Source organism: Mandrillus leucophaeus, unplaced genomic scaffold, assembly GCF_000951045.1.
Source record: "Mandrillus leucophaeus isolate KB7577 unplaced genomic scaffold, Mleu.le_1.0 Scaffold1, whole genome shotgun sequence".
NCBI lineage: Eukaryota > Metazoa > Chordata > Mammalia > Primates > Cercopithecidae > Mandrillus > Mandrillus leucophaeus.
Genome location: NW_012098097.1, coordinates 10,244,266 through 10,266,212, shown reverse-complemented (window position 1 = coordinate 10,266,212; position 21,947 = coordinate 10,244,266). Strand labels below are relative to the sequence as shown.

The 21,947-nt window shown below is 54.2% G+C and overlaps 1 protein-coding gene across 4 annotated transcripts in view; it reads right to left on the bottom strand.

The window, feature by feature from the left end:
- Positions 1-11,226: 11,226 nt before the first annotated feature.
- The window catches only part of MGAT5B (mannosyl (alpha-1,6-)-glycoprotein beta-1,6-N-acetyl-glucosaminyltransferase, isozyme B), a 91,441-nt gene continuing 80,720 nt past the window's right edge, over positions 11,227-21,947 (bottom strand). For all 4 annotated transcript variants that reach the window (XM_011986724.1, XM_011986811.1, XM_011986644.1 and 1 more), the window contains 5 exons: positions 20,944-21,090; positions 20,644-20,760; positions 15,130-15,204; positions 13,495-13,751; positions 11,227-12,954 (listed from right to left, as the gene is read on the bottom strand). In XM_011986724.1, coding sequence (XP_011842114.1) covers positions 12,756-12,954; positions 13,495-13,751; positions 15,130-15,204; positions 20,644-20,760; positions 20,944-21,090 — 795 coding nt within the window. In that variant the 3' untranslated portion in view covers positions 11,227-12,755. The remainder of the gene's footprint in view (positions 12,955-13,494; positions 13,752-15,129; positions 15,205-20,643; positions 20,761-20,943; positions 21,091-21,947) is intronic.

The window sequence follows — 21,947 nt, the reverse complement described above, 5'->3', positions numbered from 1 at the left end:
CTCCGCCTCCCAGGTTTACGCCATTCTCCTGCCTCAGCCTCCCGAGTAGCTGGGACTACAGGCGCCCGCCACCTCGCCTGGCTGGTTTTTTGTATTTTTTTAGTAGAGACAGGGTTTCACCGTGTTAGCCAGGATGGTCTCGATCTCCTGACCTCGAGATCCGCCTGCCTCGGCCTCCCAAAGTGCTGGGATTACAGGTTTGAGCCACCACGCCCGGCCCCTCAGTGACATTTCTAAAGGTGAAATTACCTGATCATAGGACATGTGTTTTTAAGGCTTTGATGCACATTACTTAACTAATCTTGGGAAGAATGGTGATAAATTATACCCCAAAGTCAGCACTTTGGGAGGCCAAGATGGGCGGATCACTTGAGGTCAGGAGTTGGAGACCAGCCTGGCCAACATGCTGAAACCCCGTCTCTACTAAAAATACAAAAATTAGCGCGTGTGGTGGCAGGTGTCTGTAATCCCAGCTACTAGGGAGGCTGAGGCAAGAGAATTGCTTGAACCCAGAAGGCGGAGGCTGCAGTGAGCCAAGATCACACCACTGCACTCCAACCTGGGCAAAAGAGTAAGACTCGGTCTCAAAAAATATATATATATATATAGATAGATAGATATAGGTATATATATAGATATATAGGTATATATATATAGGTGTATATATATAGATAGATATAGGTGTGTGTATATATATAGGGGGGTATGGGTGTGTGTGTATATATATATGCCCCAAGGATAGCTGTGTATAAGGGATCACAATGATCTTTATATACAAAATCTAGAACAAGGCAAAATGCAAATAAGAAATAACAAGTCCTGATTTCTAGTGCTTGCCAGTTTCCATGGTGTAATACTCCCACCCTGGCCAGTCTGGAGATACTAACAATTTAACAACTGGCTTGCAAAATTCCTAAAAATCTAACAACCATCTCTGGAAGCTCATGGGAGCTGACCCCAGCACCTTTGTGTGTGTGATGAGATTTACTCCTTCCCTGAAAGGAGGTCATGGTGAGTAATTTTATCTGTCAACTGGACTGGGCCATGGGGTACTCAGGTACTGGTCAAACGTTCTGGGTGTTTCTCTGAGAGTGTTTCTGGGTGAGATTAACATTTGAAGGCCGGGTGCAGTGGCTCACGCCTGTAATCCCAGCACTTCGGGAGGCCAAGGTGGCCAGATCGCTTGAGCTCAGGAGTTCGAGACCAGTCTGGGCAACACAACAAAACCCCATTTCTACTAAAAATATAACAATTAGCTGGGCATGGAGGCACATACCTGTAGTCCCAGCTACCTGGGAGGCTAAGGTGGGAGGATCACTTGAGCCTAGGAAGTTGAGGCTGCAGTAAGCTGTGCTCACACCAGTGCACTCCAACCTGGGCAACAGAATGAGACCCTCTCTCCAAAAAAAAAAAAAAAAAAAGAGGGAGGCAGGAGAGTCAGCATCAGAGGGATGAGATATACAGGAAGGACTTGACTGGTCATTGCTGGCTCTAAAGATGCAGGAAGGGATCAAGAACCAGGGAGTGCAGGCAGCCTCTAGAAAACAGAAGAGGAAGAAAATGGATTCTGCTACAGCCTCCAAGAGGGATGCAGGCAGCCCTGCTGACACATTGATTTTAGCCCAGTGAGGGCCGTTCCAGACTTCTGATGTTCAGGACTGTAAGATATATTGTGTTATTTTATGCCACTAAATTTGTGGCCATTTGTTTCCAACACAGTGGTATTTAACCAGGTGATGGAACAAAATTTCAAAGACGTAAACTCTGTGGGGCACAGCTAGTGATGGGGGCCCAAAACAGGGTTTGACCCCGGGGCTGTCTGACTCCATGGCCTATGTTCTTTATTATATCCCAGGAGAGAAGTCACTCTTTACATGAAAGCACCTCTGGGAAGGTTAACAACTTCGTCCTATGTCAGGCACGGGAACTGGGCAGCCTTTCTTTATGAAACACCAGAAAATAAAAGAAACCGGCCGGGCGCGGTGGCTCTGTCACCCTAGCACTTTGGGAGGCCAAGGCCAAGATCACTTGAGGTCAGGAGTGCGAGATCAGCCTGGCCGGCATGGCGAAACCCTATCCCTACTAAAAATACAAAAAAATAGCCAGGAGTGGTGGGCGCCTGTAACTCCAGCTACGTGAGAGGCTGAGGCGGGAGAATTGCTTGAACCCAGGAGGTGGAGGCTGCAGTGATCCAGGATCGCGCCACTGCACTCCAGCCTGGGTGACAGAGCACGAGACTCAGTCAAGAGAAGAGAAGAGAAAAGCAGAGGGGAGAGAAGCGGAGAAGAAGAGAAAGGAAAAGAAAGAAGAGAAAGGAAAGGAAAATGCAAAGAAAAGGAAAGGAACCACCACAAGCAAGCACATCCAGCTTAAGGCAGAGATGAGCTTGCAGGAAGGAGGGGAAGCCCAAGGGCCAGAGTGAACCAGGAGCTGAAAACCAGATGGTGGCCGTGTGAGTGTGGCCCGCGTGGGCCGAGGCTTCCCGGTCCTGGGGTCCAGGGCTTGGACTCTGACTCCTCCATGGAGACGAGAGGTGTGGCCTTGGGGATGGACATGCAGAATCGAGAGCCCTGCGGAAAGCCAGGCCCCTTCAGGACTGTGGCCTCTGTGGAAGGACAGAGCGAAAACACCCATCCCCAGCACGGTGAGATGGGGAGGGGGGTCTGTCATTGGGAAAAGGAAGACTGAAGATATTGGCAGAGCGGTCTCCAGAACTGATGAAAACCAGGCACCAGCAGATTCAAGAAGCCCACTTGAGTCCCCAACAGGTCCCAGCCCTGGACACAGGGGCTCGGGACTCAGCCACTAGACAGGAGATTGTACCCTCCAGGCCTAGTGCCTTACCCAGCCCTGCCCCTGGGAGAATGTTTGCTGAACGGATGGTGATGGGGAGAGGGAAAAGAGAGGGCAAAGTGAGGGTGTCTAAATCTGGCTTGAGACAAGGCTGGGGGATTCATAGTCTCTACCCACCCTCCACCTTCAGAGGTCCAAGGATCGGGTGGGCACCAGCATGGGGCTGGGGGAGCCATGGGGGCCAGGGGTATCTTCTGTGGGCCCAAGGAGCCCTCCCAGGGCTGAGACCCCAGCCTGGAACTCTCCCAGCACTCCAAAAGCCCAATCCCACCCAGCTCTGGGCTACTCCATGGGGCCCCAGGCTGGAGAAGGCCCCGGCAAAGGTTCTCTAAGGAAGAGGCGGCTGGTGGTCAGGCCTGGGCAGCTGTGAGAGCTGAGAGTTGAATGGGGAGAAAGTGCTCTGTTGGCTTCACGCCCCAACATCAGGGGGAACCAGCTGCACCGTTTCCCCAGAATCATGCTCTCTTGAGCCCAATATTCAAATATATGCAGACATTGGAGCCTGGACTATTTTTAGCTGAGACTCGGAGACGATCTCAGGCTGACTCAAGTGAGAGGGGCCAGTCCCAGAGGAGCGCAGAATCAACCTGAAAAGTCCAGCTTGAGGACCACCCCCGTCTCCTGCTGTAAGCGCCTGGATTCTGCACCCCAGGTGCCCCGAAGGTCTGTGTTGTGGGTGTTTATTTGGGGCGGGGGGGACTCGTCTGGATCCCTGGGGGGCTGCGTTCTTTTTCCTTCGAGGCTTTTCTTCAGCAAACACTTTGCTTTTCTGCGAAAAGATAAAGCGGGCTGCACGCTGGAGCCAGCAGCCTGACCGGGGGGCCGTTTAACTCCTGAGTCAGGACGCGTGGCTCGGCCTCTGTTATTATCTTCAGAGGCAGAAGTCTGACCCTTCTGTATGTGCCTCCCTGGGCTGTTATAATAACTTACCACAGCTGTGGCTTAAAACCACAGGAGCCTATTTCCTCACAGTTCTGGAGCCCCGAAGTCCAGCATCAGGGTGCCAGCAGGGCCGTGTTCCCTCTGAAGGCGCTAGAGAAGGGTCCTTCTTTGCCCTCCCAGCTTCCGGCGGTCACCAGCAGCCCTTAGTATTTGCTGGGGCAGCTGCATGGCTCTGATCTCTGCCTCTGTCTTCACAGAGATTTCTCCCTGTGTGTCCCTGGGTCCTCTTCTGATAAGGACACCAGTCATCGGACTTAGGACCCGTGCTAATCCAGTCTGGCCTCCTCTCAAATTGATGAACATCTGGAAACACCCTATTTCCAAGTAAGATCCTATTCACAGGCACCAGGGATGCCTTCAATGCATCTTTTGCGGGGGAACATAATTCAACCCACAGCATCTTCTGCATTGCTCTGCCCAAGGACAGCCACCCCTCCAGCAGCCGTGGTGAGGAGAAGGCCCCCCAGGTTTGGGGTTTCTAATCTTGGGTGGCAGCAGGCTGGGAACCGGGGACCACTTGAGCCTTACTGTGCTCTCCTGCCAGGAGGGGCGGCAGCTTCTTGCCCCTGGAGACAGTGCGGCTCCCGAGAGCAGCTGAGTGCCATGCAGTCATCAACAGCCACCTCATCTCAGAGGCAGCACCTGGAATCTTACCTGCCTTACCTCCTTTAGTCCTCAAAACACCTGTGTCCCAGGATGATGTCCCTTATTCTACAGAGGAGGAAGCTGAAGTGCAAACTAAGAGGAAGTTCTGCAGCAGCAGGTTGGGTGCCGGGTGCCAGCCCGGCGAGGAGCTCGGTGCTGTTGCGAGGACCGTGACGGGGCTTTCACCCCATCTTCCCTCCTGAGCCGGGCTTGTCGGGATGGGGTGGCGGGGTCTGCACCTGCACAGCCAAGGAGGAGCAGGGCAGCCTCTCCCTAGCACAGTCCTGAAAAGAGGACCCCGCCCCCATTAAGGGAATGCATTGATCCCTTTTAGAGAGTGCTAGGCCAATACATGGAGGAGTCAGTGTGGCCAGGCAGAAAGGGGTGGATAAACCTAAACCCTGCGGACCTCTTTTTTGAGACCCCAACCTGCTCTTGACCCCCAGAGGTCAGATCTTCCCCAGGGGAGGGCGTGGGAAGGTGGGATTAGGGAACATACGGAGTCTTTGGGAGCCTTCTAAGTCAGCCAAGGGAGTTGGGGCAGCCACAGGGCCAGAGCACAGGGAAGGCAGGTCCACCAGGTCTAGCTGCTCGGCCTCCAGCCCCGCCAGGCCCAGTTAAGAGGGTGCCTTGGCTGCCAAGAGAAGAACCCAGGGTAGGGACTGCCTCCTGGACCTCCACAGGCAGCTGGCCTCCTACAGGCCTGCTGGGAGCTGGGACCCTGTCCCCTCTGCTGCCCTCCAGCTTTCCTGGCTCTGGGGGACGGAACTTGTTACCAGCCTCCCACTCATATTCTTTCTCCTGCCCTTGAACTTCAGGACTGTCTTGGAGCCAGCCGAGGCCTGTCTGCATCCTTTGCCCTCAGGTCCAGCTGGACCCCCCACCTTTTCCTCTTGACCCTGGGCTGCAAGAGAAGTTGCGTCAGCCCACGTGCTGGGGCTGGAGGCCAAGGCTTCAAATGAGGCCTCCCCGAGTTGGTACTCAACCTCCTCTCCCTCCTTGGAGGGCAGAGCCACGAGGGCTGCAGAGGAGCTTGCCAGGTATGATGGGTGAGTGCAGTGGTTCACAGCGGAACCACATCAGACACACAGAGGAGTGCTTTATGAAACTCGGATGCCTAGCTGGGTGCGGCGGCTCAGCCTGTAATCCCAGCACTTGGGGAGGCCGAGGTGGGAGGATCGCTTGAGCCTAGGAGTTTGACACAAGTCTACGCAACATAGTGAGACCCCCCCTCCACCACCCATCTCTATAAAAAAAAATTAGCCAGGTTTGGTGACACTCGCCTGTGGCCCCAGCTACTCAGGAGGCTGAAGAGCGAAGATTGCTTGAGCCCAGAAGTTTGAGAGCTCCAGCCTGGGTGACAGAGTGAGACCCTGACTCTAAGAAATTTTTTTTTTTTTTTTTTTGAGATGGAGTCTCAACCTCCACCTCCTAGGCTCAAGTGATTCTCCTGCCTCAGCCTCCCAAGTAGCTGGGATTACAGGCGTGCACCACCATGCCCAGCCAATTTTTGTATCTTTAGTAGAGACGGGGGTTTCACCATGTTGGCCAGGCTGGTCTCGAACTCCTGACCTCAAGTGATCTGCCCACCTCGGCCTCCTAAAGTGCTGGGATTGCGGGCGTGAGCCACCGTGCCTGGCCCTGCCTAGATATTTTGGTTTTTGGCTTAATTGGCTCCTCAGGTGAGTCCACAGGCTGAGGGACTTCATCACACCTGTTTCCTCACCTGTGCGTGGGGAGGGGTGGTCACCTGGCAGGGTGGTGCTGAGGCCAGCTCGTGCCTGCCCTTCCCTCCACTGTTCAGAGTTGGGCCAGGGCTGAAGGAGCCGTGGCCAACTTCAGAGGCAGGCATGGGAGCCGCAGCTCTGCCTGGCACTGACATCCGGGCTGCAAATTCGTTCTGATTCTCAACTTCTCTCCCTCTACTGCCAGCCAGCCCCTCCAGCTTCATTTAAAAGTTCAGACAGGATTCAAAAGTAGGCTGATATACAGAGACCTATTAAAACTCAGCAATAAGAAAACAACTCAATTAAAAAATGGGCAAAAGACCTGAACAGACACCTCGCCAAAGATGATACACAGATGGCAAATAAATATATATGTCACATCATATGTCATCAGGGAAATGCAAATTAAAACAGCAATGTGATACCACTGCACATCTATCAGAATGGCCCAAATCCAAAACACTGACAACCCCAAAGGCTGGTGAGGCTGTGGAACAACAGGAATTCTCATTCAGGGCTGGTCATACCAAACGCTGCAGCCATTTTGGAAGACAGCTTGGCAGTTTCTTACAAAGCTAAACGTACTTTGACCATATGATCCGGCAATCGTGTTCCTTGGCATTTACCTGGATTAGTTGGAAATTGTGTCCAGGAGCTTCTGGACAGCTGCACATGTGGAGGTTCCTGGAAGGTGGCCATCCAGGGAGGGCATGGAAGTTCCACGTCCTCCGCCCCCCTCATACCTCGCCCTACACATCTCTTCATTTGTATCCTCTGCAAAATCCTTTACAATAAACCGGTAACCTAGGCATGGCCATGTGACTAAGCTCTGGCCAATGCAGCACAATCAGAATTGGCATGAGCTGACTCCCCCGCTCTCCTTTTTCTCTTTCGTTGGATGGAATGAGGCCTTAGAAGGGAGCCATCTTGGACCAGATGAGGGCAAGAGTCCAGAAATGCTGGAAGACCAAGATGCATCTTTGGCAGATGATATTTTCCAAAGATAGAGGCAACACTATATCCCATTCCACGAGCGCTTCCTCTACTGTGACTTTGACACCCCTCCCATTGAGAGGTGGCATCTATGTTTCCTCCTCACGAACTGTAGCAGGAGGGGCTTTGTGACTCCCTCCACCAATAGAGAATGCCAGCATCGACAGCGTGTGGCTTCCAAGGCTAGTTAAAAGAAAAAAAAATGCCTTTCACTTCCATCTTGTTCTCCTGGGACGTTCACGCTGGGAACCCAGCCACCATGCTGCAAGGAAGCACAAGAGTCCTGGGAAAGGCCCACGTGGATGGGAACCACGGGCCCCAGCCCAAATCCCCTGCTGAGCTCCCCAGCTGACAGCACCAACTTGTCAGCCACGAGTGAGCTGTCCTGGAAGTGATTCTCCAGCCTCCGGGCGAGCCACCTCAGCTGATGCCACGTGAAGCAGAGACAAATTACCTCCACCAAGCCCTGCCCAAATTGCAGATCTGTGAGCAAAACAAATGACTATGATTGTTATAAGCAAAAAAGAAAATAGAAAAGAAAATGGATTCCACTCAAAAACTTGGACGTGAACGTTTATAGCAGCTTTATTCAGAACTGCCAAAACTTAGAGGCAACCAAGATGTCCTGCAGTAGGTGAATCTGTAAACAAACTGTGATGCATCCAGACAATGGATATTATTCACGGCTAAATGGAAATGAGGCATCAAGCCATGAGAAGATGCGGAGGAATCTTAGATGCATGTTACTAGGGGAAAGGAGCCAATCTGAGAAGGCTGTAATCTAAGAAGACTGTAAGGGCTTCAACTACCTGATGATCTGGAAAAGGTAAAACTGTGGAAACGGTCGTAAGATCAGTGGTTTTCCAGGGTTAGAAGGAGGGAGGGATGTATAGGGGAGCACAGAGGACTTTTAGGGCACTGGAACCACTCTGTATGGTGCCGTAATAGTGGATACATCTCATTCAAGATTTGTCAAAACACGTAGAATACACAGCACCAGGAGTGAGCTGCAAGGTGAACTGTGTTTGGTTGATGATGTCAGTGTGGGCTCATAGATTGGAACGCATGGACCACTCTGGTAGGGGATGTGGATGGTGGGGGTGGCCTGTGTATGTGGGGGAGGTGGCATATGGGAAATCTCTGTACTTTCCACCCAACTTTGCTGTGAACATAAAACTGCTCAAAAAAATAAAGTCTTTTTTTTTTTTTTTTTTTTGAGACAGGGACTCACTCCGTCACCCAGGCTGGAGTGCAGTGGCATGGATCATGATTCACTGCAGTCTTAACCTCCGGGGCACAAGTGATCCTTCCACTTCAGCCTCCCGAGTAGCTGGGACCACAGGCACTTGCCACCACACTAGCTAATTTTTAAATAATTTTTGTAGGCTGGGTGCAGTGGGTCATGCCTGTAATTCCAGCACTTTGGGAGGCCGAGGTGGGTGGGTCACCTAAGGTCAGTAGTTCAAAACCAGTCTGGTTAACATGGCGAAACCCTGTCTCTACTAAAAATACAAAAATTAGCCGGGCGTGGTGGCAGGTGCCTGTAATCCTAGCAATCTCAGCTACTCGGGAGGCTGAGGCAGGAGAACTGCTCAAACCCGGGAGACGGAGGTTGCAGTAAGCCGAGATCCCACCACTGTACTCCAGTCTGGGTGACAGAGTGAGACTCCATCTCAAAAAAATAAAAATAATAATTTTTGGGTTGCTTGAACTCCTGGGCTTAAGTGATCCTTCTACCTCAGATTCTCCCACTTTGGCCTCCCAAAATGCTGCGAAAACAGGCGTGAGCCACCGCACCTGGCCTTTTTTTTTTTTTTTTTTTCCCCTAACTAGGCTCAGTTCCTAAAAGAAGGCCTTGGCCAGGTTTCTGAGCGCTACCTCCCTCCTGCTGGACAAGACCATGGAAAATGCCTGGCTCAGCTATTTTTTTCTCAGCCTCTTTTAAGCAGCATAGCAGAGAGGGACAGAAGCAGAGACAGAGAGGGACCGAGATCTGGGCTTTTCCTCCAGCTGTACGATATGGACCAGGCCTCTGGTCTCTTTGGGCCTCCATCTGTAAAATGAGGGGGCAGGAGGAATTCTGATGGCGTGGCTTGAGCAGATTTGGTTGTATGAGGCCTCTCACCTGGCATTACATGCTGGAACAAGGAAATGGCCATAGTCACTGTTAATTAAAAACTGGCACCGAGTTATTGGTACTCTCATGTTTGAAATACCTTCTAGAACCTGCTTGGTCTAGACCAGCTGTTCTCAAAGTGCGGGCCCTGGCCCCCTGTAGCAGCAGCAGCACCCAGAGTTTTTTTTGTTTTTGTTTTTGTTTAGACAGATGAGGTCTGTGTTACCCAGGCTGGTCTCCAACTCAAGCATCGGCCTCCCAAGTGCTGGGATTACAGGTGTGAGCCACCATGCCTGGCATTTTTTTTTTTTTTTTTTGAGATAAGGTCTTGCTCTGTTGCCCAGGCTACAGTGCAGTGGCACAATCATGGCTCACTGCAGCCTCAAACTCCTAGGCTCAAGCCATCCTCCCACCTCAGCCTCCTGAGTAGCTGGGAACACAGGTGCATGCCACCAACCTTGGCTTTCTTTTCTTTCTTCTTTTTTTTTTTTTTTTTGGTAGAAACAAGGTCTCATTATGTTGCTCAGGCTGGTCTCAAACTCCTGGGCTCAAGCAATCCTCCCACCCACCTGGAGCTTATTAAAGACTCAAATCCCAGGGTCCAACCCCAGACCTGCTGAATCAGAAACTCTGCAGGTGGGGCCCAGCAACCTGTGTTTCAGTAAGCTCAGGAATCAGGTGACTCTGATGCATGCCAAAATTTGAGAACCACTGGCCTGGAACAGGGTGTGTCAAGCTTGGCGCTGCTGACGCTCCAGGCCAGATCTTCCTGTGTCGTGGGGCTGTCCTGTGCACTGGAGAATGCTGCCAGCATCCTTGGACTCTACCCCACTGGAGGCTAATAGCATGCTACCCCTGCCTCAAGTCACAACAATCCAAAACAGTGCCAGCTGTCCTCCAGGGAACAAAACTGCCCCAGTGGAGAACTCTTGGCTGGAAGGAAGGCCCTGATTGTGCAGCGACTCAAATATAGGATCACATAAAACCGGGAGCGAAGGCTGGGCACGGTAGCTCATGCCTGCAATCCCAGAACTTTGGGAGGCCGAGGCGGGTGGATCACCTGAGGTCAGGAGTTTGAGACCAGCCTGGCCAACATGGTGAAACCCTGTCTCTATTAAATACAAAAATTAGCCGGGTGGTAGCGGGCACCTGTAGTCTCAGCTACTCAGGAGGCTGAGGCAGGAGAATTGCTTGAACCCAGGAGGCGGAGGTTGCAGTGAGGTGTGATTATGCCACTGCACTCCAGCCTGGGTGACAGAGCGAGACTCCGTCTCAAAAAAACAAAAAGCCTGGAGCAAAGACCATGCATGCAGGGTCACCATGCCAGGCTGTCACTCTATCCAGCCATTTGCTCCTCACCACGACTTGTAAATGATCCCCATTTTATAGCAAATCCCACCTCTCTGCTTACAAGCTGTGTGACCTTGGGCAAGTTACTTGAACTCTCTGTGCCTCTTGCTGTAAAGTGGAAATATTAATACAACAGCACTTACCTGCTAGGGTAGCTGAGTGCATGAAATGACAACTCAAGCATGGGACAAACTTTCAGCCCAGTGCCTGAGGCAGTAAACACTGGCTCATTTTCTCATGATGTGGCTCAGGCTCTTATCAAAATGGATTTGTGTTCTCTGACCTCACGCTGCCACTGTCACAGCCAGCCGGAGGTAGGCGGAGGCCAGCCTGAGGTGAACATGACTGAGTTCGCCACTGCTTGTCAGGGTGCCTGCAGTCACAGCTCTGGGGCAGCTAAGAGACCCTGGGTCTCTGCCATCAGCAGGGACTTCCTTTGGGCGGCTTGAAGCAGACAGCACCCAGCTCCGCAGACCTAGCGCCCCATGTGCCCCAACTGACACGGAGCAGAGCCCGGGGACCCCGGCCATCTGCCCTCCACCCTGGGCGCGCTCTGGATGCCACAGGAAGATGAGAATCAGCACAGTTCCTCTTCTGCGTCTCACATCCCAATAAAATATTTATTATTTCAAGAAATAAATCTTTAAAAAAAGAGAGAAAAAGAGTGTCTCTATTGCTTTCCCCCACAGGTTAGTCCTTGGGAACCAATGAGTTTTTTTTTGCCATCGTGGTTTCTGCGGCTGCAGGGGCCAGCCATGTCTGGAGGGGACTCCCGTGGGAAGTGTCCAGCCTGGCCCCTCCACCAACTCTCAGCATCCCGGGGCTGCCTCCTGGGAAGGGCGGAGGAGCAGGCCTAGGTTGGTGGGTGGGAGCAGGATTATAAAACTGGGTGGGTGGCAGTGTTCTGAAGGCCTGACCCGCTGAGGCAGGCGGAGCTCTGGGCATGGGGGGAGGGACAGGGGGCATCCTGGGGCAGGCATGCCACTCGGAGAAGGACGGCTAGATCTGGAGGCCGTTTGAGGCCGGAGGAAGCTGGAGGTAGGGATGAGGACTCAGCACTGATGGGCTGGGAGGTTATCTGGGGTAAGCACACAGGGCAACTGGAAACTGGGCAGGGCGTACCATGGGGCTAAGGCTCCATCCCAAGCCCTCGTCTGCAAAAGATGCTGGGGAGTTGGGGAGTCAGCACCTGTGGAAGTGCCTGGTGTATGAAGGCCACCCCCGGGCGGGGGTCCCAGAGCCCATTCTCTGAGGCTGGGGTGGAAACCTGCCCCTTGGAGGGGGTAGGGATTGAGGCTTTGGAACAAATCCACCGTCTGGAGTCAGTCACAGGTCATGCCAGGATGGGTTTTGGGAGAAGCCCAGAGTGAAAAGGGTTGGAACAAGCAGGAGAGAGAAACAATTCAACTAGGGTTTGGGTGGTTCCTGCACCCCCAACTGTGGTCCTCAAGTGTAGAAGGAGGGTGGGGGAATCGGGAAATCGGGAGGGAAGGGGCTAAGGGGAGGCACAAACAGGACCCCTCAGCTTAGCCCTCTCCCAGCCCCCTGCCCCTCTGTCCACATCCCAAACACCAGTGGGCCCTGTGTGCCTGGCTTCCCTCATAGGAGGAGGGCGAGCCCCCAGTTTCCCTGCCTGGAGCAGGTACCACCAGGCCTGCTCTCCAGGGCCATGGGGAGGGCCCCTCCTTGGACCCTTCAGGGACCACAGGGCAGTCTGGTCCCTGCTCTTCTCCCTTGCAAGTCTAGAGGCCCCATCCTGGGCCCAAGAATGACTGGGCCCCTTTCACCACCTGGCCCAGATCTGGCCTTGCACAAAGCCAGGGGCCTCCGACCACCTGCTCCTGGGCCATGAGGACTCTGAGTAGTCCGACATCTTCTTGGCCATGATGCTGCCGTGAGTCCCCAGGAGAGAATCAGAGGCCTGCCTGGGAGGTCCCAGGGGCTCAGCGTGCTGCCTCCTCCTATTCCCGTGCACGGCTCTCCTCTGCCAGCTTCCTGGCTAAGGAAGGAAGCTCCGGCCTGGAGGGGTTGCAAGAAGGACAAGCAGCCGGAGCTCAGAACCTGCTGCTGCTTTCTCCCGTGGCAGGAGAGAGCCAGCATGGGTGCCAGGCAGGGCGGCAGAGGTGGACTCACAGACAGCCCTGGCACAAGGCCACCTGGCCTTTGCGGAAGTCACGGCACGGGCAGAGCCGGCGGTACTTGGTGTTGGAGCCGGCACAGCTGAAGAGCAGAGGCTCCTTCTGTAGGTAGCACTCCTGGCCGGGCTGGGCGAAGGCTGGGTACAGGTGGTTCATCTCCGATTCGGTGCTGTCACAGGGCACCTGCAGCCTGGCAGGCACCGCACAGCACCGTCACTCAGCGTTAGTCACTTGGGCAGAAGGGCTGGGGCAGGGTAGGGGCTGCCCCGAGCCTAGACCCGCCTGCCCCACTTCTCTGGCCCATCCCCATCCCAGACTGGGTAAGGAGATGTGCTCCTTTATCCCACGTGCTACCCAGGGACCTCTGGAGAAGAGAGGGGCCTGGCCTGGAGGGGCTGGGGACCCAGGCAGCCCCAGTAGGAGGAGCACCCGGGACAGTTTTCATGGTCTGGGATAGGACAATGCCCAAATAGGATGTGTAGGCGGCTGAGTGGGTGGAAGACGGCAGGCACTGGAAGGAGCTTTCCCTGGTAGTTTAGGGCTTGGCCAAGAGTAGGGCAGCAGTGACCTGGATAATGGCCTGGAGGATCCCTTCTGGATCCTTCCTGACTCATTGGAAAGCATTAAATCCCCCTGACTGGCAGGGCTGAGGGCCGGTTCTAGGTGTGAGAGCTCTCAGTGAGCCCGGCTGGGCCAGTGAGGATAGGGGCTGGGTAGGGGGCACACTCACTTGAGGAAGGCGTCCTGGCTGTTGAGGAAGGGGAAGAAGGAGGGCTCACAGATCAACCCATGGTCCAGGCAGGTGTCGGTGCAGGCTCTCCCAGGTGTGGCCAGCCAGGCCCGCAGGGAGTGTGCAGGGGGCCAGGCCGCAGGGGCCAAGCTGGCGTTCTGAGCCCACTCGAGGTGGGTGGCATTGGGGGCCAGGACAAAGGGGCTCTGCGGGGTGTGGGCCCCTGGCAGGGCAGGGCCTGGAGCTACACAGAAGTCCTGCAAGAAGGAGAGCAGTGTTAGGGCGGGGAAATGTGACCCAGGTGTGCCTGGGAGACACCTGAAGGTGTGGCCCTGCCGTGCCAGTATGAGCCACCACTATTGGGCGCTTACTGAATACCGGGTAGCTTTACCTGCATTATTTCATTTACTTCTCATGGACACTCATGTCTCCAGATCGCTTACAGGAATTATAGAGGTTCAGAGGTCACAGCACCTGCCCAGGGCCTTGGGGTTGGATGGCAGAACAGGACTTGGATTCAGGGCCCTCTGCATCCTGTCTGCCCTGGAGCAGCCTCGACGCTAAGGTCAGGCTGGGGTTTCTACTCTGGGGCCCACGAGCCCTGCCCTCCATGGGGACACGGCCCCCGGCTGGCCGTGAGGCTCTCCCTGCAGGGTTCAACTCCAGGGGTCGGAGGGCCCCGCGAATGCCTTCCTGTGAGTTTCCTGTCTGGGTTCAGTCCTGGGTTCTGGCCACGGCCCTGACCCTCACCCTGTCACCTGAACACGCTCTCCCTTCTGGGGGCCTCGGTATTCCTATCTGTAAAGGGACAGGGGAGAACCAGACTCTCCCGGCCCCTAACACTGGTGGGGCCAACAAGATGGAAAGGGAGGCCACGCACTACCCATGGAAATTTCTCACAGCCATACAGCCACCTGCCCCAGGGCCCCCGAGCCCAAGGCCCACCCCGGGCATCACCCTGGAGACCTGGAACCTGCAGAGCCGCACTCCATCTGGGCCACCTGCAGCCCTCACGGTGGCTTAGACCCACCAGGATGCAGTGGGGGGCCAGGACTCCCCAGGAATAGGGCACATCCTCCTTCTCACCCACTACTTCCAGGCACTCTGAGCACCCGTGGCAGGAGAAAGGAGTGTACTCCTGGGACAGCTGCCTGCCCAGGTGCTCCCTTGGGGGGCTGGGGTAGCCGAGCTTTTGAAACCGTGGGGCTGTCCTTGCTTTCTCAGGGCAGAGATCCCAATCTCCTGTTCCAGTCTCACTGCCATCCTTAGCGGGTGGGTGGGGAGTCCGGGGATCTTCACTTCCCAGTTACCAAATCCCAATCGGTTACCAGACTTTCCAACCACTGTTTTCTAAGAATGAAAGTCTTTGTGTTTCTGTTAGTGCCGTGGAGCTCAGCTCTAAAGTTGGGCCCCGGGCAGGGGTGCCCCGAGCAGTGCTGCTTTCTACACCCGCAGTCAGGCCTGCCTGTCTCCAGCCCTGAGGGAACTCTGGGAAAACAGACTGGACAGGCTGGAGGAGGGAGCAGGGAGCTGGATGACTTCACGGATGCAGGTCCCTGGGCAGACAATGAAGCTGGCTCAGCCCCCTCCTCTGGTCTGACGGGATCTGGGGCAGAGACCAGAGGGCTCACTGACCTGGTGCTGGATATAGGCGTGGATCCGCTCCAGCATCCCCTCGCAGGTGTACTCGTAGGGTAGGTAGGGGTCTACCTGTGGGAGGGACGGGAAGAGACATAGCGTGGGAGGAGGCCCAGCTGTTGGGGGCCCTGCCATGCTCAGCCTTGGGAGTGGAGGTCTGGTGGGCTCTCATATCCTGTGCCATGCCCAGGGAGGTGACCACCCCATCCACCTGGCCCTTCCGCCCAGCTCAGAGTCCCTGTTCCCCGCATACCCTCCAGTGGTCCTCCGGGACTCAGGCTCAGGACCCACGAGGCCCAGCCTCATCCCTCCCCGCCCCTCCCAGGTCCTGGTCCCAACTGCACTGGGGATAAAGCTCATACTCTGTCCCTTCCTGGGCTTTGACACCTCCTCTTCCCACAGCCCACCCACCCTCTTAGGCATCACCTGCTCCAGGGAGCGTTCCCTGAACCCCACCCCCACTCCTGTTACAGGAATACTTTCCATGGTGGCTCCCAGCACCCCAGACTTCCCCAGCACAGAATGAGCCCCTGTGTTGTCTCCTGTTTATTCCTCATGTCTCTCGTGAACTTATGAACCCCTTGAGGGTGGGGACTATGGCTTGTTCACTTTGAATCCCCGGTGCCTGGCACAGTACCTGGCATACAGTGGGTGCTCAGGAAAGAGCCATGGAATGAAAAGGCATCCCCAGCTCTGCCTGTAACCTGCCCAAGACATGGGACGTTCACGCAGAGGAACACAGGGACATCTCCCAGTTGGCGGGAATGAGATGACATTTGCAAAGTACCCTGCCCCCACAGGCACAAACCCCCAAACAGAGACCACGGGCTGTCTGTCTAAATATCTAATAGTCATCCAGGCATGGTGGCTCACACCCATAATCCCAGCACTTTGGGAGGCCGAGGCGGGCGGATTGCCTGAGGTCAGGAGTTCGAGACCAGCCTGGCCAACATGGTGAAACCCGACTCCACTAAAACTACAAAAAAATTAGCTGGGCATGGTGGCAGGTGCCTGTAGTCCCAGCTACTTAGGAGGCTGAGGCAGGAGAATCGCTTGAACCTGGGAGGTGGAGGTTGCAGTGAGTCAAGACTGTACCAGTGAAACCCCAGCCTGGGTGACAGCGAGACTCTGTCTCAAAAATAAATAAATAAATATCTAATAGTCACACAGCAACCTGTCGTGTGGGCAGATGCACAGAGTAGCTGGGGTCCAAGAAGCCAGGGAAATGGAGGGAAGAGGTGACAGAGGAGTAAGGGGGTACTCTTGCCTCCCCCCACTTCTTAATCAACCAACCCCTTCCTGTTCCATTAACCTTCTCAGGCCCAGCGCGGAGCCACCGTGGAGGAAATCACTGACCTGGAAGGGCAGGGGCAGCGGTCAGGACCCAGGAAGGAGCCATCCCAGACTCAGAGAAAGGTCTGTTTTAGCCTTCGACCTCCCCATCCCAACATGTCTGGTGGCACCTGACCCGGCCCAGCCCATCTCCTAATGAGGCCACTTTTCTGTCTTTAGCCAGTGGGTGAAATCTAACTGTTTGATTCAAGCCTGCAACCACCTCCTTTCTTCCTCATTGGCGTTGGGTGGTGCTAGAAAGTGCAATTGTGCCAAGCTCCGTCTTGCTTCCTGTGTTTCTTAGGAGACCTGTCCTGGGGCCTCTGGCCAAGGGGACATTCCTGACACTCAAGGGTCCCAGGGAAGCAGCAGTCACCGACGTCCTTGAAGCCGGACATTGCGCCAGCACTGACTTTCCCTGGCACTGTGCACGGGTATTCTTAACACTGGGGCAACTTCGAAGTCCTGGAGAATCTGCAGGTCCCATCCTCAGCTCAGCCTTGAAGCCCCATGCTCTGCACAGCCCTGTCCCGACCTGCTCTCGTTCCCAAGCTGATGGCCCAAGAAGACCCTGGCAGCCAGTTGCTGCCCCAGCTGGTTCCCTAAATACTCATAACAAAGTCCTGGGAGCCTCTGAGCCCCACACACTTCTGGGGGTCTTGCAGGGACAAGGCTTCACTCCCAGGTTATAAATAAAACTCCCCAGAGAAGAGCTTTCCCCTCCAAATGCCGCTCCCCCTCTCCGTGACAGCAGATCTCTGAGTTACTCTCACTCCTGTGTCTGAAGCTCTTGTCATAAGGTAATTCAAAGGTCCCTGTGTGAAGCGAACACTCACAGCCAGGGATGACGTTCCGCCTGCCACGAATCTCCTGCCGGAGGAGCCAGCCTGCCTGGCCTAGAAATCACCCCCATTAGATCTAATTACAGGTGTGCACCCTCATCAGTCTTGACAGAGTGACAGGTGCTGGTCCTGCCTGGGAACTGCTGGCCTGCGGGAATGACAGCAGGGAGGGGTGTGGTAGAGGCCGGTGTTGGCATCACCTTGAATGGCCTTGCTGTGGACACAGAGATGCCCACAGGCAAAGCCGGGGAGGTGCAGAGACACAGAAGGGGTGCCGGGCCCTGGTTTTCCATGGCTGTCAGGCCGGGGGCTGGCTGGGCTGTGTGTTAGATCTCCCTCTTCTCACCTCCTCTTCTCACCCCTTTCTCCCTATCCTGGCTGCTCCTCCCTCCCTTTCCCTGTAAAAGGCCGCAGGACTTGCTGAACAAGCCACTCCCCCTGATGGCGGCCCTCATTTGCTCTCAGCCTCCACCAGCTGGCCCTAAACCTGTTTTCTAAAATAGAATTATTAGGCCGGGCATGGTGGCTCACGCCTGTAATCCTTGCACTTTTGGAGGCCGAGGTGGGCGGATCGCTTGTGCCCAGGAGTTCGAGACTGGCCTGGGCAACAAAGTGAGACCCACCCCACCCCGTCTCTATTCAAATAATATAAAAAGAATATTTTTAAAAAATAATAAAATGGGATTATTAGAATTACCCAGAGTTCTTATTTAAAATGCAGATTCCCACGCAAAGCTGGGTCCTATTAAATGGGAAGGTGCGGGATGGACTCGAGAATCTGCATTTAAGCCCCTCCCCCGGGTGACTCTTGGGCACATGAACGTTTTTGAGTTGCTGTGAGCTAAGACGGGGTGAACTGTTATGCGGAGGGGTGGGGCCCACAGAAAGGAGGGGACTGAAGGCAGAGGGGCCTCGGCTGGTTTGGGGCCCGGCACAAGTCTCAGCTGGTCGGATTTGCAATACCTTGCTTCCTTAATCCCTTTGTAATTGTTATTTTTTAATTAACAAAATTAAACAGATGTTCATGTAAAAAAAAAAAAAAAATCAAACGGGAAAGCAATGAAAGGGAAGTTTCCTCTCACCCCAGACACTCAGTCCTTCCCCCAGTTATCAATTTCTTATGTGTCCAACCAGAAATACCTGCGACTATCCCAGCACCTTCATGCACACAGCCCTCCCCTGCCCCTGCTTTCTGGGCCTCCAGGGGGCAAGTTATCCACAGGGTGGAGTGTCTTCCTCATTCAGCTCAGCAATGTATCTTGGAGGTTGGGCCAACCCTGCTCCCCACATTGGAAAAGTCTATGTAGTCCCCCTCCCCAGCCTTGCTCAAGCCCCTCTGTAGGAGAAGCCTTGCAGGATTGGTTTGCAATGGGAGGGGAGAGGGAGGACAGCAGAGGCAGGTGGGTGGAGAAGTGGGGAGAAGGAGGAGGAGACTGTGGGGTGGGAGGAGCCCCCTTCACTACCTATGCACCTTACTGCCAGCTTCCCCATGCAGTGGGCTGGGGTTGGTCAGTTTCCAGCAGTAAAATTAATCAGTTAACCCCCTTCAATCTTCTTTCCTATGCACTGAGGTCCCTAACTAAGGCCTCCTTCCTGGCACTGGTACTTCTAGCCCCATTTAAGCCTATGAACTGGTACCAGTCAAATACCTGGCCCTCTTCCTAGGGCGTGGCCAAGGGGCCAAGTTCCTATTGGTCTTTTTAAAAATTTTTTGAGACGGAGTCTTGCTCTGTCACCAAGCTGGAGTGCAGTGGCATGATCTTGGCTCACTGGAACCTGTACCTCCCAGGTTCAAGCGATTCTCCTGCCTCAGCCTCCTGAGTGGTTAGGATCACAGTCGAGTGCCACCATGCCTGTCTAAATTTTTTTTTTTTTTGTATTTTTAGTAGAGGTGGGGTTTCACCATGTTGGCCAGGCTGGTCTCGAACTCCTGGCCTCAAGTGATCCGCCCACTTCAGCCTCCCAAAGTGCAGAGATTACAGGTGTGAGCCCCTGTACCTGGCCTCTATTTGTTTGTGCTCTATAAGGCCTTGCCAGAACTTAAGCCACCAGCCCAGGACAGGGGACAACACTGGGTTGAGAGCTAGCAAGGGAGCTTTTTATCCCTCCGCACTCTGTCTAGGCCGGTGCTTTGCTAGGACCCAGCATTACAAGGTCACACAACCTCTCCCTGCAGCAGGACCATCAGCGCCCCACCCTCAGTCACCTGTGACTCCACCTCAGGGCTGTCTCTGGCCTGCTGAGCCCATCCATGTGCAGGTCAAAAGTGTCAGGAACTGGCATCCCAGGCGCCACCCTCAGCCACAGATGGATGGGAAGAGGATACCTACCCTAGCCTCCTTCTCCTCGGGCAGGACAGCTCTGGGATGTGACCCACCCCATCTCACAGAGGCCCCCGTGGTGATAAGCTCCAGGTGCCACCTGCTGATACCCACCCTGCCTCACCTGGCACCTCCGTCCCTGCTTCCTGGGGTTGCCTCCCAAATAAGCTACTGCTGAAATTCCTGTTTTCATGTTACTTCCTGGAGGAATCCAATCTCAGACAGCCCCTGACTTTGAGAAACCTGCCATGTTGGCCAGGCTGCTCTCAAACTCCTGGCCTCAAGTGATCTGCCCGCCTCAGCCTCCCAAAGTGCTGGATTACAGGCATAAGCCACCATGCCCGGCCTGGAGCGATTATTTTTGCTCAGCCTCAGGTCTGAGCCTCCCCAGAATGAAGGAACCAGCCAAGCACAAGGCATGCTCAAAAGCCACAAACATGCCCACTGTGGAGATGAGCATCAGGCACAAGCCCCTCCTCACTCTCACCCAGCCCACACACGTGAACCTACACACACCAGCACCCACGTTCGCTGGAGACCCAGGGTGTTCTACCCCCTTGCTACTCAAAGCGTTGCCCTGCATTTAACAGATGGTCTGTGTGCACATTATATTTTGAAATGTGCTGGGTAAAGGCTGCAAACCCACACCTGCAGCAGTTTAAAGAATCTCCACACATTCATCGTGAAAACACTCACTTAGCACCTGGCCCTCAAAAGTGCTCCATAAACAATTCGAGATCCAGGGCTCTCGAATCCATGTAAGGTTGTGCAGGTTGCTCACTGCACAAAGGCATTTCCTCACACATTACACCTGAGTAGATGAATGGGGGCCCCCATTCCACTCCCCAGTCCACATGCCGGGGCTCAGAGCTGTGTCTGACCAGGGGAGGAATGGACACCTTTGTCAACCCAGGCCTGCAAGTCTGAACTCACCCAGAGGGGCACCGTTTTCTAATCAGAGTAAAGACCAGCAGTGTGGACTAGTGGTGGTCTGGACGGCATGTAGCTGCTCTCACCTGAGTTCTCATGATGGCCTTGATGGCTGCTTCAAACTCCTCTGAGTTGTTGTAGTCGACTGTCCACACGTGGGGCTTGCCGATGAAGTTCTCCGCGTAGGGATGCTGGGAGAACACCTGGCAAGGGGACAGAGATCGCAGCTGCCCCCTGTGCCTGCCAGTGGGGCAGGGACAAAGGAAGGTACCCCATCCACTTGTCCTATCTCCTTTTGCCCCACATCTCAGTCTGCCTCTTCCAGGACCTGCAGGGGTCTCTGTCCTGGCCCCTCCTGATTGGGGACCAGGATGCTTTTCACTCACCTCTCTGGAGGTGGGCTTGCCTCGGAAGAACTCGTGGTTGAGGGAGCTGTGGGGTGGGCTGAAGCGGGACTGCAGGAAGATGCAGCCATTGGCGATGGCCTCCAGGGGGGCGGGGCCCTCGTAGGGGAAGCCAAACCCGATGAAGAGCTGCAGAGTCAAGAGGCACACGGTAGTCAGGAAGCGCTGCACCGCACAGCCCGGTCAGCCCCAGGATGCCGGGGACAAGGTTAGGCTTCAGGATATTCACAGGAGGCAGCTGGGCCAGAAAAGCCAGCCCAGAACATCTTGTGCCACGGGCAAGCACTTCCCCTCTCTGGGCCTCAGTTTCCCCATTGGTGAAATAAGGGGTCTAATTAGCTATTATCAATAGTGTCTTCTTGCTCTATCAGGCTATGATTTATGATTCTGGAGGGAGGAAGAGAAGAGCAAGGGTTTCAAGCCGAGAAAGGTGCAGGCCTGCACCTACAAGAGACCTCCAGGAATCTCACTCACTCACCCCAAAAACATTTATTCAGCACCTAACTTGTGCGAGGCTATTCACAATAGCAAAGACATGGAACCAACGCAGGTGCCCATCAACGGTGGCTTACATAAAGAAAATGTGGTACATAAACACCATAAAATACTATGCAGACATTTAAAAAAAGAACAAAATCACGTCCTCTTCAGCAATATGGATACAGCAGGAAGCCAATATCCTAAGTGAATTAAAGCAGGAATAGGAACCAAATACCGCATATTCTCACTTATAAGTGGGAGCTAAACATTGGGTACTCATGGGCATAAAGATGGCAGCAACAGACACTGGGGACTCCTGGAGTGGGGAGGAGGAAGGGGTAAAGACTGAAGAATTAACTGCTGGGTACTACGCTCACTACCTGGGTGACAAGATCCTTCATATCCCAAACCTCAGCATTATGCAATATACCCAGGTAACAAGCCTGCACATGTACCCCTTAAACCTAAACTAAAAGTTGAATTTTTTTTTTTTTTTTTTTTTTTTT